The sequence below is a fragment of the Amyelois transitella genome, chromosome 30 (genome assembly GCF_032362555.1).
Source record: "Amyelois transitella isolate CPQ chromosome 30, ilAmyTran1.1, whole genome shotgun sequence".
NCBI classification, from domain to species: domain Eukaryota; kingdom Metazoa; phylum Arthropoda; class Insecta; order Lepidoptera; family Pyralidae; genus Amyelois; species Amyelois transitella.
In genome coordinates, this window is record NC_083533.1 from 4,371,401 (window position 1) to 4,391,103 (window position 19,703).

Genomic DNA, 19,703 nt, shown 5'->3' on the forward strand with positions numbered 1-19,703 from the left:
TGATTCAATCTCATTAAATTATTGTTGTTACACTAAGGCGAAAGTATAATTCCTTACTCGTCTTTAACGTCATCCACGCAAAAAAGACTAGAGTGGTTTTATTATGGGCCACAGGATCCACAGTTATTTCTATAAGGTCTCCATATCTATTTCAGTATTCTTAGATACCCATTGACCTAGAAAATAAGCTGGATCGTTGGACACATAGAGTTCGGAATCATATAAGACAATAGAAATGCCACACTGTATCTAAATGGTTTTGAATCTAGGTATACCTAAAAATAGGCTGGATCGTTGGACACATATGTAGAGTTCGGAATCTTATAAGACAATAGAAATGCCACACTGTATCTACATGTTTTGAATCTAGGTATAACTAAAATAGGCTGGATTGTTGGACACATATGTAGAGTTCGGAATCATATAAGACAATAGAAATGACATACTGTATTTGAATGTTTTGAATCTAGGTATACTTAAAAATGGTCTGCAACGAACGCAATTTTCAGCGCAGTTGTTAAATAAATTTCATAATTGATTTGAAGATTTTTCATCTTCAAGATTTTTCATCTTCAAGATGAAAAATCTAATGTACCATTAGATTTTTCCTTAACCTAACTCACCTAATCCGGGATCCATGGTCATAGACTCAGGCTCTTTTCCGGAGTGGTAAGGATGCAACCGGGACTAAAGCCAGGAGGAAGATTATCACAGTTGCATTGACACATTCACTAGTAGCTACATTTTAAGTAAATAACCTCAATTTCATTTTAATTCAAACTCTTGAACGTGGGCTTTCAGTCTTTTCAAGATTGTTAAATTTGTCTACGCAAGGGATATAGACTAGTTTTTATATCTATACTAATATTATAAAGCTGAAGAGTTTGTTTGTTTGAACGTGCTAATCACAGGAACTATTGGTTCGAATTGAAAAATTCTTTTTCGTTGAATAGACAATGTATCGAGGAAGGCTTTAGGCTATGAAACATCACGCTGCAACTAGGTAAGGAGCAAAAAAATGGAAAATGTGAAAAAAAGGGGAAAATTATTCGTCCTTGAGGGCTTCAATGATGCCCAAATTACTATTCCACGCGGACGAAGTTGCGGACACAGTTAGTATACATATTACCTATTAGGTACATTGCCAATTCTACAGTCTTACATGATTTTCAATTCTATAGTAACCTTGTTGTCATTTGAACTTGCTAAGTAGGTATAAAGTTCAGATTTTCTATACCTAGGCACTAATTTACCTTCCATAGACAAGGAAAAACTTAGTGTGTGACTTTCCCTCTCTTCCCACTCAGATTGTAAAGGTCAAGTAAAGGAAACATATATAAATAAATATATACGGGACAAATTTCACAGATTGAGTTAACCTCGAAGTAAGATCGAGACTTGTGTTACGAGATACTAACTCAACGATACTATATTTTATAATAAACACTTATATAGATAAACATCCAAGACCCAGGCCAATCAGAAAAAGTTCTTTTCTCTTCATACCTTGGCCGGGATTCGAACCCGGTGTCACAGACAAGCGTACTACCGCTGCGCCACAGGAGCCGTCAAGTTTTATAATATAAAGTTAAGGTTATTCTGTCTGTCTGGTGCCGTGTGGTTACTGACACTTTAGATGGATGGATATTGTAAAAGGTGACTAAGGCAATTCAATTCATATATCATTTTGTACATTTCAGTTCTAACTACTACAATAGTCACTGGCAATAGCTGCTAAATACACTTCTCTGTTACATAACATATTATCATGTCTATATCCCTTGCCTGGTAGACAGAGCCAACAGTCATAAAATTGGCTTTAGGTTAGAATGAAGATTCAAATAGTGACAGGTTGCTAGCCCATCGCCTAAAAGAAGAATCCCAAGTTTATAAGTTATCATTTGGTCGCCTTTTACGACATCCATGAGAAAGGGACGGAGTGGTCCTATTCATTTTTCTATTGGTGACGAACACACGGCACATAAAAAGGTTAGTCCTTAAAATATCGTTAATTTAATACTACTCATGCATACTATGGTATCGAGTGGGCCATACATATGACCACGCCTATATCCCTTGCGGGGTAGACAGAGCCAACAGTCTTTAAAATATCGTTAATTTAATACTCATATATACCATGGTATCGAGTGGGCCATACATATGACCACGCCTTCCCTTGCGGGGTAGACAGAGCCAACAGTCTTAAATATATTGTCAATTTAATGCTCATACATACCATGGTATCGAGTGGGCCATACATATAACCACGCCTATATCCATTGCGGGGTGGACAGAGCCAACAGTCTTAAGTATATCGTTAATTTAATGCTCATACATACCATGGTATCGAGTGGGCCATAGGTACATATAATCACGCCTATATCCCTTGAGGGGTGGACAGAGCCAACAGTCTTAAAAATATCGTTAATTTAATGCTCATACATACCATGGTATCGAGTGGGCCATACATATAACCACGCCTATATCCCTTGCGGGGTGGACAGAGCCAACAGTCTTAAGAATATCGTTAATTTAATACACATACATACCATGGTATCGAGTGGGCCATACATATAACCACGCCTATGTCCCTTGCGGGGTAGACAGAGCCAACAGTCTTTAAAATATCGTTAATTTAATACTCATACATACCATGGTATCGAGTGGTCCATACATATAACCACGCCTATAACCCTTGCGGGGTGGACAGAGCCAACTGTCTTAAAAATATCGTTAATTTAATGCTCATACATACCATGGTATGGAGTGGGCCATACATATAACCACGCCTATGTCCATTGCGGGGTGGACAGAGCCAACTGTCTTAAAAATATCGTTAATTTAATGCTCATACATACCATGGTATGGAGTGGGCCATACATATAACCACGCCTATATCCATTGCGGGGTGGACAGAGCCAACAGTCTTAAAAATATCGTTAATTTAATGCTCATACATACCATGGTATCGAGTGGGCCATACATATGACCACGCCTTCCCTTGCGGGGTAGACAGAGCCAACAGTCTTAAATATATTGTCAATTTAATGCTCATACATACCATGGTATCGAGTGGGCCATACATATAATCACGCCTATATCCCTTGCGGGGTGAACAGAACAGTCTTAAAAATATCGTTAATTTAATGCTCATACATACCATGGTATCGAGTGGGCCATACATATATCCACGCGTATATACCTTGCGGGGTAGACAGAGCCAACAGTCTTAAAAATATTCTTAATTTAATGCTCATACATACCATGGTATGGAGTGGGCCCAGTCCAATTGGACCCTTCTAGGAGCCACCAAAGACATCCCTCTCGTTCTAACACACGGTTCCAAGTAGCTCTGTCTCTGTTCCGCGTTATCTAACTACCTCCATTTATGATTTTTACGTTACTAATAAGAGTTAATTTTGTAGATTGTTTTTATTTGATGACCTGTAACAAGAGAAAGTAATTTTAGAATACAAATTAACTTAAATAACATACATACGGTCACGTATATCCCTTGCGGGGTAGACAGAGCCAACAGTCCTGAAAAGACCGAATGGCCACGTACAGCTATTTGGCTTAATGATAGAATTGAGATTCAAATAGTGACAGGTTGCTAGCCTATCGCCAAAAATGAATCCCAAGTTTATTAGCCTATCCCTTAGTCGCGTTTTACTACATCCATGGGAAAGAGATGGAGTGATCCTATTCTGCGACATACACCTATTTAAAAAAGACTATCAAGTTTACCTTTGAAGCGGTACCCAAAATTTAACATAGGTACATATATAAAATCACGCCTCTTTCGCAGAGGGGTAGGCAGAGACTACATCTTTCCACTTGCCGCGATCTCTGCATCCTTCGCTTCGTCCACATTCATAACTCTCGTGCAAGCTCGGCGGTTTCGGGTACTCTTGACCTGACCCTTTGCCAGGACGTCCTTAATTTGATCAAGATACGTTTTAACGATTAGATACATTTTCAAGATTTAACTAACTAAATAATGCATATTATTATGCTGAGTGGAAACCCTCTTGGTCGCATTATGTTCTTTTTTATTTCCATGATTATGATCAATGTAATGTTACTTTTTGCGTCAAATAAAGCTTTTTCTTTCTTTTTTTTCTTATTATTGTTTTACCCGCTCACTATGGTTCTTGTCACAAAACTGTTTTCAGCCCAAACTATAAATATTCGTCTTTGTTAATGTTATTCTGCGTAGGCGTCACCTGTTCTCATCGAAATAGAACGAACAAACAGCGCCCTAGAAACACTATAGTTTCCGTTATTATTATATCTTATTAATATTTATTAGATATCTATACTCGTACATACTTTTCCTTCTTCTTAAATTCAAGAGCTTACTCTTGGCGGTGGAGTTAAGCGGAGCGGCGTCCATTCATCTCTTTTCTCTGTATTTTTTATTGAAGTCGCAAAAGGTGACTAAGGTATAAGCTTATTAATTTGGGATTCTTCTTTTAGGCTAGCAACCTGTCACTATTTGAATATCTATTCTAACATTAAGCCAAAAAGCTGAACGTGGCCTATCAGTCTTTTCAAGACCGTTGACTCTGTCTACCTTGCAAGGGAAATATACATGATTATATGTAGTTATGTAAGCGAAACAAGTATGCTGGGATCGTGGTAAATATAAAGATGTAGTATCTGTCTACCCTTCCAGGAAAGAGGCGTGATTTATGTAGATATATGTGTAGTACATCAATCAAATGAGCATTTTGTGTGTTTATTTACTTTATTAAACGGCCGCTCCTGTTGGCAAGAGATCGCGTCTCAAAATACTAGTTCATACAAGTAAACATACGAAAAACTATTAACAATAGTCAAAAATAACTTTGTATAATTTTTTTTCTACATTGTATCCTACAATAATTAGAATATAAATGTCTCAAGCTGACAAAATATTGCTAATCAAAACTAGCAGGCGTTTTGAATAAATCATGGGCATGTGGTTAAACAAGCAAAAGTTTTGAATTTATGGTAGTATCTTTGTTTTAAAGAATAATTATCAATTAGGTCTTTCAGCAAGAAATTATACATACAATCACATCTTTATTTTTCACGGGGTAAACAGACACCACAGTCCTGAAAAGACTGCAAGGTCACGTTCAGCTGTATGGCTTAATAATAAAATTGAGATTCAAATAGTGACAGGTTAGCCTATTCAAAGTTTATTAGCCTTTCTCTTGATTGACTCTTACAATCGGTATGGGAAGAGAAATATGTTTAAATATAGTTTTTTTTTCTATAGTATAACTACTTTTTTCTGTATTTTTTTTTCATTTTTTGAATGACGTCTAGTTCGAGTATAGAAAAATGTAGGTAGAAACACGCGCGTGAGAATAAAAAAAGGTAGAATTCAACGCGTGAGTTGAGTTTACATGTAGACGAAAACAAACTAAACATGTATTGTGAAATGATATGAAACACGAATATTTTCTGAAGTGTGTCAGATGCATCATAAATTGAACTAGGAATTTAAGATGGCGGATAATGTTTATATTATCGCCAGCCCCCTTAGCTTGGATCGCGCGACGCTGTTTTTATCGCGCTAAAAACTATCGCTGTCCCGTTTCACTTTATATAATAAAAAGCGAAGCAGAGATTGGTTTTCGGGCGACAAAATCGGCGCAGCGTCGCGTTTGTCATGTCATTTTGCACGTTCTTGTTCCCTTGGAAATTACAAGATAATCTCTCTTAGTAGGTACTTCACCAACTTTCCCAAGGAATATACAAATTTTTACCTTACGACACCGAGAGATTTCGATTAGGTATAACGTTGTCTGTCAATCAAAGAACGTTTTCTGATTGTCCTGTGTCTTGGATGTTTATCTATATATGTATTTATTATAAAATATAGTATCGTTGAGTTAGTATCTCGTAACACAAGTCCCGAACTTACTTCGAGGCTAACTCAATTAGTGTAATTTGTCCCGTATACATATATTAATTAATTTATTATTATTATCAGTTATTGCTTTTACGTCTTCCATTCAACTACAGACTAAAAATGTACAGTCAGTGTCTAACTTCAGAAAATAAAAATTAAAGGTATCAAGGTAGGAAATATATGTATAATTAAGGTAGGTAAATTAAAGGTTTATAAATAATACAGGTATTAAACGAGCACGTAACATACCTCTATTTAATATCGGACGTTTCGAAACATGTCACAAAGATTAGTGGTCACCGAGCGGCTGAAAAGCAGCGGAAGTTTTGATTCGAAACATCCAAAATAAAATAAAGGTACCTACGTAACTTGTGCGTTTAATATCTATATTATTATATAAATTGTATTATGCAACGCGAAAGTTTAATATCATTTATAACTTAAATACCTGTTTTGTTCGCTTCAATTAGTATTTTGTTTTAAAGATCTACAGCAGGTTATGGGCCCAGCGCGCGTCTACTGCTCATTTAAACGAGTATTTAGTAATATACATGCATACATACACACATATAATCACGTCTATATCGCTCGCGGGGTAGACGAAGCCAATAGTCTTGAAAATATTCATAATGGACAGGTCTAAGTTCAAAAATTTCGCGTCGCTATGAATGCCATTGATTAACTCCGAAATAACTCATCATCAGACTGGCGATAATATACATACATACACACATATAATCACGTCTATATCCATTGCGGGATAGACAGAGTCAATAGTCTTGAAAAGACTGATAGGTCACATTCAGCTGTTTGGGTGAATGATAGAATTGAGATTCATTAAAAAAGAAATATTTAAAAGCATTCACCCGGGAAAACCAGGTTCTTCCTAAGGGATAAGCGACCATGTACCTACATGTGTAACAGCCGGCTAAGGTTAGTAGGTAATTAATAAATTACTGATTTACACGGCTAACCTCTTTGAACTACAAAAATACATTTTATCAATAAATTTTTGTAGACAGAATAACAAGTCAACCATTTGTTCTTCATAAATAACATTTCACATGATCAAAGGTCCACGTATGAATTCCTATGACAGTGCGTTCAACTTTGTTTATATATAATTATAAAACACATACAAACACATGTCACGTCTATATCCCTTGCGGGGTAGGCATAGCCCTTAGTAGCAATACAGATAGTGCAAGCATAGATAATGGTTATGAACTTAGAAATTGGAATAATAGCCTAACACAAAATCAAACCTCATTCCCGGAGGGGTAGGCAGAGGCTACACGATCCCTGCATACTTCTTTCGCTCTCGCGAATTCATCTCTCTCTTGTTTGGTTTCTGGCTTCCGATTGATCAAGGTATATACATATATAATAAAACTAGAGGCCGCCCGCGACTTCGTCCGCATGGAAACCCTATCAATCCCGCGGGAACTCTGGGATAAAAAGTAGCCTATGTGTTATTCTGGGTCTTCAGCTACCTACATACCAAATTTCATGGTAATCGGTTCAGTAGTTTTTGCGTGAAAGAGTAACAAACATCCATACATCCATACAAACTTTCGCCTTTATAATAGTAGTAGGATAACGTCCACTAACACAGGTTGACAACATAATTAAAAGCGATTAGAGATAGTTTATCGCGCGATAAATACGGCGTCGCGGGTAGTAGGTACCTTACTAAGGTAGTAGAATCAGAGCAATGACCCAAAGCTGTTGAATTGGGAATGATGAACAGACGACCTGATTGTCTACTAATAAACACGGAAATAAAGGTAGTACATTGGCAAGTAAACAAATGAAAATAGAATTATAGCAATAACCGGGTATTTAAACTGAAGCCGTGTGGTTTACGTCAATTTAGAATAAGATCACTCCATATCTTTCCCATAGATGTCGTAAAAGGTGACTAAATAAATAAATTACACATATTGAGTTAGCCTCGAAGTAAGTTCGAGACTTGTGTTACGAGATATTAACTCAACGATACTATATTTTTTAATACATTCTGTCAGAAAAGTATCGGGAATGGATTATTTATTTATGGTTCCAAATTCAAATTTTTGTTTTTTTTGTTGTTGTTAGATTGGCACAACTGTTTTACATTTTGGCGCGGAGTTTGAGTTGCATCTGTTGTTTACATTAAATACAGTGCTATTTTTAGTTATATCATATCTAGTGTGTATTGCTAATTTCATAATGGATAAAAACATCGAACAAAGAGTTTGTCTTAAATTTTGCATTGCCAATGGAATATCGTGTTCGGAGTCACTGAAAATGTTACAGAAGGCTTACGGTGAATCGACTTTATCAAAAACTCGTGCTTATGAGTGGTACAAAGCGTTCAAAAGCGGTCGAGATGTGATGGAAGATTTGCCTCGCTCTGGTAGGCCATCAACGTCTGCAACTGAAGTTAACATCGCAAAAGTGAAGGAAATAGTGACTGAAAATCCTCATTCAACTTTGAGAGAGATAGCCACCGAACTTTCTGTATCTCACGAGTCGATCCGTACCATTTTAACTAATAATTTGGGTATGAAACATGTTGCCGCTCGGCTAGTCCCAAAAGACCTGAATTTTTTTCAAAAACTCAATCGCATGAGAGTCGCTGAGGACATGCTAGAACGAGTCAATTCCGACCCAACATTCATGAAACGCATTGTTACTGGTGACGAGACGTGGGTTTACGAGTTTGACATGCAAACTAGTCAACAAGCTTCGGAGTGGCGCCTTCCAACTGAACCGAAACCGAAAAAACCACGCCAAAGTCGTTCAAAAGTCAAAGTCATGTTGACTGTTTTCTTTGACTATCGCGGTGTTGTGCACTCGGAATTCTTGCCGGAAGGTCAAACGGTAAATAAGGAATATTATTTGAGTGTTATGCGGCGTTTAAGAGAGCAAATCCGACGAAAAAGGCCAGATTTGTGGAAAGAAAATTCTTGGATTTTGCACCATGATAATGCACCTTCGCACAAGGCCATCATTGTGAACGAATTTTTAACCAAACACTCAACAAATACCATCGAGCAACCACCATATTCACCAGATATGGCTCCAGCCGACTTTTTTCTTTTTCCTAAACTCAAATTACCACTTCGTGGCACCCGTTGTCAATCGGTAGAAGACATAAAAGAGAATTCGCGGCGAGAACTGACCTCAATTCCGGAAACAGCGTTTAAAAAATGTTTTGATGATTGGATTATTCGTTGGCGTAAGTGTATCGTTTCTAAAGGAGCATATTTTGAAGGTGATAAAATAAATTTGGATGAATAACAAACAGTTTGTGTATTATTGATCTTTTCCTGCTACTTTCTTGACAGAGTAGTAAATACTTAAACATATAGATCAACATCCAAGACCCAGGCCAATCAGAAAAAGTTCTTTTTTAATCATGCCCTGGCCGAGATTCGAACCCGGGACCCCCGGTGTCACAGACACGCGTACTACCGGATAAACTAAGGGATAAATAATGTTGATATACATATACTAGGGATTCCTCTTGTAAGCAATTGGTCACTGTTTGAATCTCAATTTCGTTAGTAAGCCATACAGCTGAACGTGGCCATTCAGTCTTTTCAAGACTGTTGGCTCTGCCTACCCCGCAAGGAAATAGACGTGACCATATGTATGTATTAAGTGCCAATGGATGAGTTTTAGTACAAAATTACGTTTAAATACGTCGCACATCGCTTGTATTGAACTAATGCCAAGATTCTGCTTCTTTTAAATTATTCGAGCTCGTCATACTTCTAAAGTAGGATTGCATTATGCAATAATGATAAATTCATGAACTGAACTTTCTTATTTTCGGTTTGTAAATGAATCGTCATCGCGAATAGAGATTCTTCTTTTGAAAAGGACATTCGCAGATGCTTCATTGATTTTCTGCGTAGCTTGCAAAAGTCGATCAAGTGAATGACTTATAAATTTGGGACTCTTTATTGTGACAGTTCTCTAAACAAACCTAAGGGAAATCCCAAGTTTATAAGTCTTAAACTTGAATACTCATAATCTTTTAGGACTATGGGCTATTAATTACCAGCCAGCGCTTAACATAAATAAATTTTGTAAAAAGAAAATCGCCCCCTATCAATATCTCCTGTTGTTAAATTGGCAAAATTTTCCAACAACAAACAAAACAAACACTTTTCCCGATCAAATTGTGAACCAGTTTTTTTTGTAGGTGGTTATAAATACCTATTGTACAAAATTTTATTTTATATACTAAATGAATTATCTGACAAACAGTGAACCTTTGGGTGACGCAGAGTTTAATTTGTTGCATGAACCCATCCATTTTATAAGTCAGGTAGTTTAGATACGCAGCTATTACTTCTAAACTGGCCACTTTATATAGTGCAATGCAATTTGTCAGCGTTTAAATACTACATTATTGTTTTGACTGTTATTGATATTAAAACATTATTTAACGTCATGATAGTCAAATTCATGGGTGTTTTTCATTTTATGTTGAAACTAGCTTGCTCCTGCGACTTCGTTCATGCAACGTCCTATTGTCCATTATATTTTGTTCTTATTTAAATGCTTCTCTATACTTATATCAAGAATATGAACAACTAAATTATATTTTTAAGAAGAAAGATTGTACCTAGTCATAAAAAAAAGTTTATTTTATTTATTTATTACTAACTGTGCCCGCGACTTTGTCCGCGTGGAATAGTTATTATGGGCATCATTGAAGCCCTCAAAGTTGAACAATTTCCCCCGTTTTTTTTACACATTTTCCATTATTTCTTCGCTTCTTATAGTTGCAGCGTGATGTTATATAGCCTAAAGCCTTCCTCGATAAATGGTCTATTCAACACAAAAATAATTTTTCAATTGGAACATGTAGTTCCTGAGATTAGCGCGTTCAAACAAACTCTTCAGCTTTATAATATTAGTATACATTCTATTTATTAACTAGTTATCTACGTGTTACTCAATTCCGGCTTATTCGCATCACGAACATTAACAAGGCCTACCTATGTAGGTACTTATTAACTTTTATTTCTTTCTATTTTCACGGTTCTAAATGAAAATCTAGTCTTAATTAATGAAACCTCCAAGCAATTGTGACTTCGTACCGCCGGGAATCGGGTCGAATCGCACGGGACCTTCTCCTTTGGTCTACTCCGACGCTCTACTTGCTGGCCCTCGTGTCATAATCTAAACCTACGCTCTTTTAAAATTTGTAAAACTAATGCAATAAATAATGTCGTTATCCTATGAATCTTTAAATTGTCTCTCAACACACTTACCTGCTATGTTTAACTTAAACCTACATACACACATACATATGGTCACGTCTATATCCCTTGCGGGGTAGACAGAGCCAACAGTCTTGAAAAGACTGACAGGCCACGTTCAGCTGTTAGGCTTAACGATAGAATTGAGATTCAAATAGTGACAGGTTGCTACTGCCGCCAGTCAGTCTGAGTCTCAATGTTAACTATGACTCATCCGGTTTCCATGATCCGTCTGAATTTCAGGAGTACGTACAAACATCGTCTGGATGCGTAATTGTTATTGTTACCTTATTTTTAACCGTTGTTTATAACTATGAGAAGGCAGGTCGATTTGCTTATTGTATTTTAAGATATAATTTGGTGACGGTTTTCAACCAATACAAAAAAGAATAGAACCACTTCATCTCTTTCCCCTGGATGTCGTAAAAGGCGACTAAGGGATAGGCTTAAAAACTTGGGATTCTTTTTTAGGCGATGGGCTAGCAACCTGTCACTATCTGAATCTAAGTTCTATCATTAAGCCAAACAGCTGAACGTGACCTTTCAGTTTTTCAAGACTCTTGGCTCTATATACTCCGCAAGGGATATAGACGTGATCCCGAAATAAATGTAAGCAGACTGAAACATTCAATTATTTATTTAAACTTTACCTATGCACGTAAAATGTACAACAGGTGGACTTAATGCCACAAGGCATTCTCTGCCAGTCGAACCTTTGGTTGGACCATGATTTAGTTATGAAAAGAAAATTAACATAGTTATTATAAACGCCCGGAGGATGATAATAACGAATTTAACGAGAGGAAGAGACATACTAAAAGACACATACTAATTCACATACCTATTATAAAATCGTGTAAGTATATCTATTCGCAGATTTTACGCGCGTATTCTTAGAATTCAAAATGGCGGCAAACAGAAGTTCAATGTCAAAAATCGTTCACAAATAGTGTTACGTGAATTTGAATTTAACAATTTGATTTATAACTTTTGTATTGCAATGTAAAAATATTTGTATGTATGTATTTTGAGTTTAAAAATAAAAACGCGACTTGCAGACTGCCGACATTTTGGCGGGGAAATCGTTTATTCGACTGATATTAAGTTTTAAAATAGTGAATTTTATGTGTGTCGGTTTTAGCATTGTTGGCGTGTTTTATTTTAGGCGGAATTTCTTATTGCTTTAGTGAGACGCGAAACTATTATTGCTTGGCTCGTTTCATTAGTCTTCGTAGATGCTTTCTTGTCGCTTAAAAAAATACATACATATCATCACGTCTATATCCCTTGCGGGGTAGACAGAGCCAACGGTCTTGAAAAGACTGATATGAATAGGCCACGTTCAGCTGTTTGGTTTAATGTTAGAATTGAGATTCAAATAGTGACAGGTTGCTAGTGCATCGCCTAAAAGGAGAATCGCAAGCTTATTAGCTTATCCCTTACTCGCATTTTAAGACATAGATGAGAACGAGACGGAGTTGTCCTATTCTTTTTTTATTGGTGCCGGGAACAAATGTAGGTCTTTTTTTATAAGTTGATATGCTAATGGATACACAGAACAGAACAAAGACTGTGCTGAAAAAAGGTGAAAAATGGGTCTCTTCTTCTTAAACTTAAGAGCTAACTCTTGTCTTTGGAGTTAAGTGGAGCGTCTTCCTATCTTATGTCGCTCTGCTACTTTTTTTTTAAATACGTAATTCCCAAGACGTTATTCTTATTCCTCACTATCGTACGATTTCAGAAAAAGTCGTCGACTATACTACTAATTTCAAGTGTTATAAATTCTCAAACTCAAAATATTTATTGCATAACTGTGTAGATATGTAAATGGAAATACATTTAACAGTAACAACAGTTTGACCCTTCAGGCATGCAATTTTTTTAGTTTTGAAAATACGAGTACTAACATATAAAATACTTAATACAGACACAAAACTTTTTCTTAATATAACATTACATAGAATATTGTTTATATCTTGTTCTAAGTTTTAATGCTGTATTTGTGCAATGGTCAAAATATTCAACCAAATTATAAAAAAAAATTTATAACAAAAAAAGAATAGAACCACTCCATCTCTTTCCCATGGATGTCGTAAAAGGCGACTAAGGGATAGGCTTAAAAATTCCGATCCTTTTTTTAGGCGATGGGCTAGCAACCTGTCACTATTTGGATCTCAATTCCATCATGAAGCCGAGCAGCTGAACGTGGCCATTCAGTCTTTTCGGGACTATTGGCTCTGTCAACCCCGTAAGGGATATATACGTGACTATATGTATGTATGTTTGTTATAAAAAAACATCATTTAACAACCAAGCTTTTAATTTATATTCTTTTCTGAGTAAAAAAAAATGCAAATCATTTCAATTCGGTTTTGTTGTTTCTGCGTAAAACAAATCTGGCACGGTCTTCAGCAGGTACCTAATGTTGCCAGGTTAGTGACCTAAATACGAGAAAAAAAAAATATTCAGGACGCAGTTTCAAGGAAGTGAATAAGAATATTATGGGCTTCTTTAATTTCATTGTTTTTTTTTTTTGTCAAATATGAGGTCCGAGAAGTTTCAATTTATTTTATACATTACATACATATAATCACATCTATATCCCTTGCGGAGTAGACAGAGCTAACATTCTTGAAAATACTGATAGGCCACGTTCAGCTGTTTGGCTTAATGATAGAATTGAGATTCATATAAAGTAACAGGTTGCTAGCCCGTCGCCTAAAAGAAGAATCCCAAGTTAATAAGCCTATCCTTTATTCGCCTTTTACTACATCCATGGGAACGAGATTGAGTGGTCCTATTATTTTTTGTATTGGTGCCGGGAACCACACGGCACGGAATTAAGTAGATATTCTGAATTATAAAGGCAACGAAATTTGTAAGTATGTGAAGTCTTGCATCGCACGCAGCTTCTGCGCAGTTGTAAAGCTGTCAAATAAATCTTGGAAGATGAAAATGATGTGATGTCATTTTGACGGCTTCTGTGGCGCAGCGGTAGTAGGTACACTTGTCTGTGACACCGGTGGTCCCCGGTTAGAATCTCGGTCAGGCCATGATGAGAGAAAAGGACGTTTTCCTCTTTTATTTCTTTGCTCCTTGTTGATGAAGCGTGATGTTATATAGCCTAAAGCCTTCATCGATAAATGGTCTATTCGACGCAAAAAGTATTGTTCAATTCGAACCAGTAGTTCTTGAGATTAGCGCATTCAAACAAACAAACTCTTCAGCTATATAATATTAGTATAGATTGGCGACGTCGTATTATCCAGTACATACCTACTACTTTTATAAACTTATAGCATTGTGGCGACGTCACTTATGCCACACACCAACTGTCAATCATAGCGAAGAAAATGACGCGCTCAGCCAATAGCAGCGAAGAATCTAAATCTATATTCAAATTCAAAATTCAAATTCAAAATTTTTATTCATTATTGTAGGATACTTCATATCGCTTAATAATTGTCAAAACGTATGGTTTAACAACATTGGTTGACGTCAAATTAATTACTTAAAACTAAGTTTACTGCCGCTTCCGAGGCGTCAGTGCAGAAGAAGCGGTAACAAACTCCACTGCAGCATATACTAATATTATAAAGCTGAAGAGTTTGTTTGAGATTAGCGCCTCAGCAACTACTGGTTCGATTGAAAAATTCTTTTTGTGTTGAATAGACCATTGATCGAGGAAGGCTTTAGGCTATATAACATCACGCTACAACTATAAGGAGCAAAGAAATAATGGAATATGTGAAAAAAAAAACGGGGAAAATTATTCATCCTTGGGACTTCAATGATGCCTAAATAACTATTCCTCGAGGACGAAGTCGCGGGCACAGCTAGTAAAAAAATAAAACATCTCCCGCTACAGCACAATAGATTGTGTCGATGGTTCTATATATTCTCTAATCCGTGAAATCTTTGCTTTCGCGATTTAGACTCTTCGTTATTATTGGCTGATAGCATAAAAACCTGACTAACCCAATCCAGGGTCAATGGTCAAAGGCATACCCCGGGCTCCTCTCCAGAGATGTGAGGATGCGACCGGGACTAAAGTAGGACGTAGATTTATATACAAGTATGATGATTAGCCGTGTGCCGTGTGGCTCCCGGCACCAATATAAAAAAAAATAGTACCAATCCATCTTATTTCTCATGGATATCGTAAAAGGCGATTAAGGGATAGGCTTATAAACATGAGATTCTTCTTTTAGACAATGGACTAGCAACCTGTTACTATTTGAATTTCAATTCTATCATTACACCAAACAGCTGAACGTGGCCAAACAGTCTTTTTAAGACTGTTGGCTCTGTTAACCCCGCAAGGATATAGACGTGTCTTTATGGTTTACAATTTGGCCTACAAATTGGCCTAATTATAAAATCTATTTGCGCCGGGCCATCGACCTATCGGCTATCGGCTGTCCACGCCAAATAATGATGTAATGTCAATGTAGTGAGTACTTGATTTCAAGGTCGGGCTAATCATCATTCATTCTTTCATTCATATTTCAATCACTTTTCTACCCGCGCAAATTTTTAAAGCCAATCAAAAGAAAGCTAGGTACCGAATTTCCATTTTGGCGCTGTAGAGTTTTTTTTTTGTGCAGTTTTTAAAAATCAAGCAAAGGTAATGCTTCTGAACTTGGGATTCTTTTTTTATTTAGACCATGCGCTCGCTAGCATGAGCGTAGTATTTCGTTCTTCTCGAAACTGTTGGCTTTGTTTTAGCCGGAGAGGATAAAGAGTACCTTATGTTTTTACATACATACATAAACTCACGCCTTTTTCCCGGAGGGGTAGGCAGAGACTACATCTTTCTACTAGCCACGATCTCTGCATACTTCCTTCGCTTCATCCACATTCATAATTTATTCTTCATGCATGCGCGGCGGTTTCTAATGTTTTGAATAAAAAGAATTCTTTCCAGTAATTACTTAGGTGCCGTGTAATACTCGTAATATAAGACCACTCCATCTCTTTCCGTGTCGTAAACATCTCTTTCCCATGGATGTCGTAAAAGGCGACTAAGGGCTAGGCTTATAAACTTGAGATTCTCCTTTAAAGCGATGGGCTAGCAACTAACTGAACGTGGCCTATCAGAGTTTTCAAGACTGTTGGCTCTGTCTACCCCGCAAGGGTATAAACGTGATTGTATGTATGTTTGTTATGCTCACCTGCAATTGGATTGCATGCTTGAATTTAATTTTGTGAGTGTATTTTTCAGAATGCAACCATGTAACTAACCTTTTGTTTGTTTGTTTGTTTGTTTGTAAACTCTTTATTGCACATAAAAATAAATATACTTAAATACCTTTTTGTGTCTCTTAATAAATAAATAAACACTCAGCTTTATGTGGGTCTAAGGCTAAGGTCATTCGCCTTTCCGGCAACTTTGACTTACGCGCGTGACATCGCCAGAATCCTTGCCAAAACTCAGGTCATGCAAACAATGGAGGTCACAGCCCGGGAATTAGGAATCTAGGTCATTTCCTGAGTATTCCCGGAACTGCTCAGTATTCTCTCCAACTTTCTATAGGTATTTTGTTCCAGGTAGTTTTGTAAGTAGTTTGTAATTATCTGGTGCTGTGTGGTTCCCGGCACCAATAGAAAAAGAATAGGACCACTCCGTCTCTTTCCAATGGATGGTGTAAAAGGCGACTAAAGGATAGGCTTATAAACTTGGGATTCTTCTTTTAGGTGACGGGCTAGCGACCTGTCATTTTATCTGAATCTCAATTCTATCATTAAGCCAAACAGCTCAGTTTGGCCTTGGAGATTGTAGACCCTGTCTATCCTATAAGGGATGGAGACGTGACTATATGTATGTACGCAATTAAGAATCGCCTCAATAGACCCTGACGAAACAAAACAAAAACAAATGACCGCCGATCTTTGCCAACAACCAAGGCGCCATTTTGAACCGTTGACAGACAGACCTGATTATTAATACCATTACATACTCTTTGCCAAATATGCTGATGCCCTAACGGTGAAGTAACACATAGGGAGATAGAAACCTGTATATTCAGGCTACTGCGACAGCCAATAACAGCGAAAAGTCCAAATCGCGCAAAAGATTTCACTGATTGGAGCATATATACAACATACTCGTACAACCTTCGACCCGCCGGCGATTTTTCATTCGTTTGATCAAGAGGGCGGACGCGTCATCACACAGCCACTTGCGCGGCATCGCGCCGCTCCACGCCCGCCCTCCGGGCCGTTGGGTGAAACCCTCCCCTCGCTGCCTTGCGGCAGACGTCGTCGACCAGTGACGCCGCCGCCGCCGATGGGAACTCCCAGCGAAGACGTGAAGACCCAGGCCGCCCCATCGACCTGCCTACAGTCGTAGGCAGCGATGAAGCCATTGAAGAGGGCCAAAAGCCCTGACCAATTTACTTCGACTCCCCTCAGGGAGTATGGGAAGACTCGAGATGATGACACAACATCGTGTGTCCCGCGGTTCCCCAGGCGTCACACCAGCCTGGCGGAAGATCTTCCCTTTGGTGGCGGTCGATCCGAACCATCGCTCCCACTACACATCTTTCACAAAGTGGGTTACACAAATACCTTCACAAGTCAATCTTGCGAAAACCGGCGTAAAAGAATCTTGTAAAATGCACCGCCCACGCTGCCATCAGCTAAATATAAACGAGAATACACTAAAACTGTTGATATTCAGAGTTGTAGTGGATTTCTTCAACGTATTAAACATTGTTTTGCATTAGTTTGTGTTGGGGCCTCCTGTTTTTATCGTTTATACTCGATCACTGTTTTACCCGCAATGTCGAGAGTGTGAATTAAGCGTCAACTACAACGCCATCTATAAAAAAGCGAAAATGACACCTCCTACCAAAAGCAACGAATTAAACAATACATCCAAAAGTATCTTTCCTCCCGTTCATTTCGTTGTTCATTATATATACATACATACTAGCTGTCCCGGCAAACGTTGTCTTGCTATATAAATATTTTTTAAGTAATTTCTAGTTAATAAAAAATGTTAAGGGTGGACAACCCTTATCACTGAGGGGTATGAAAATTAGATGTTGGCCGATTCTCAGAGCCACTAAATATGCTCACAAAATTTCATGATCGGTCAAGCCGTTTCGGAGCAGTACGGGAACGAACATTGTGACACGAGAATTTTATATATAAGAAGATTCTGGACTCTTAATTATTCAATAAGAAATAACAATAAAATTTAATTAATTTAATTAGTGATTAAAATTTTAAACTGTTTTAACTTGATGCCAAAAGTCAGTCTACGAGTCAAAAGTTTAGAAAAACTGAATTTGTGATTTGGGTGGTTAAAAATAAGAACAATTGATGATGGCGTTAAATTCGTCCCTTTTTGTAGAAAGCGCAAAATTCACGTATTCTAGTATAAATATATACGGGACAGATTGAGTTAGCCTCGAAGTAAGTTCGAGATACTAACTCATCGATACTGTATTTTATGACAAATACTTAGGTAAATAGATAAACATCCAAGACCCAGGACAATTAGAAAAATATCTTTTCTCATAATGATCTGGCCGGAACCCAGTACCTCCGGTATCACAGACAAACGAACTACCGCTGCGCCACAGAGGCCGTCTTAGTTCTGTTAAAATTAAGATTCACTATCAGATTTTGTTATTGCCAAAATAACATCAGCGTGGATATTAATTTGGCCGAATCTGTTTTTGATGTACGTGCCTGATTTATCATTGTGTTGGCTTCACGTGATTTTTCACTATACTAGCTTTCCAAACAGGCATTGCTCGCGTACATACATGCATATAATCATGTCTTTCTCCCTTACGGGGAAGACAGAACCAACAGTCAATTCGAGACTGAAATTCCACTTTCAGCTGTATGGTTAATTCATGGACATACATACATATGGTCACGTCTATATCCCTTGCGGGGTAGACAGAGCCAACAGTCTTGAAAAGACTGAATGGCCACATTCAGCTATTTAGCTTAATGATAGAATTGAAATTCCAATAGTAACAGGTTGCTAGCCCATTGCCTAAAAAAGAATCCCAAGTTTGTTAGCCTATCCCTTAGTCGCCTTTTACGACATCCACGGGAAAGAGATGGAGTGGTCCTATTCTTTTTTGTATTGGTGCCGGAAACCACACGGCACATTATTTAATTCATGGAATTCAGATTTATATAGTGACAGGTTGCTACGCCATGCCTAAAGAAGAATCCCGTGTTTATTAGCGTTTCCCTTGATTTACTTTTACAAACCGCAAGGGAAGAGAAGAAGAAGAGGCACATGGTACGTATTTTTATCGCTAGGTACACCAGACCAGAATGAAGGCAGAATAGACCTAGTAATTAGACCTAGGAATTGAATTAGGAGCGTGAGCGGTCAGGTCAAGAGTTAAATAAATAAATATATACAGGCTGGACAAATTACACAGATCGAGTTAGCCTCTAAGTAAGTTCGAGACTTGTGTTACGGGATACTAACTCAACTATACTATATTTTATAATTAATACTTATATAGATAAACATACAAGACCCAGGCCAATCAGAAAAA

General features: G+C 37.5%; 1 protein-coding gene across 1 annotated transcript in view; it reads right to left on the reverse strand.

The window, feature by feature from the left end:
* LOC106138895 (tau-tubulin kinase 1) overlaps positions 1-19,703 on the reverse strand; it is a 68,915-nt gene that overhangs the window by 46,759 nt on the left and 2,453 nt on the right. The window contains exon 2 of the mRNA XM_060952945.1: positions 3,264-3,444. Within this exon, the coding sequence (XP_060808928.1) occupies positions 3,264-3,319 (56 nt within the window). The 5' untranslated portion in view covers positions 3,320-3,444. The remainder of the gene's footprint in view (positions 1-3,263; positions 3,445-19,703) is intronic.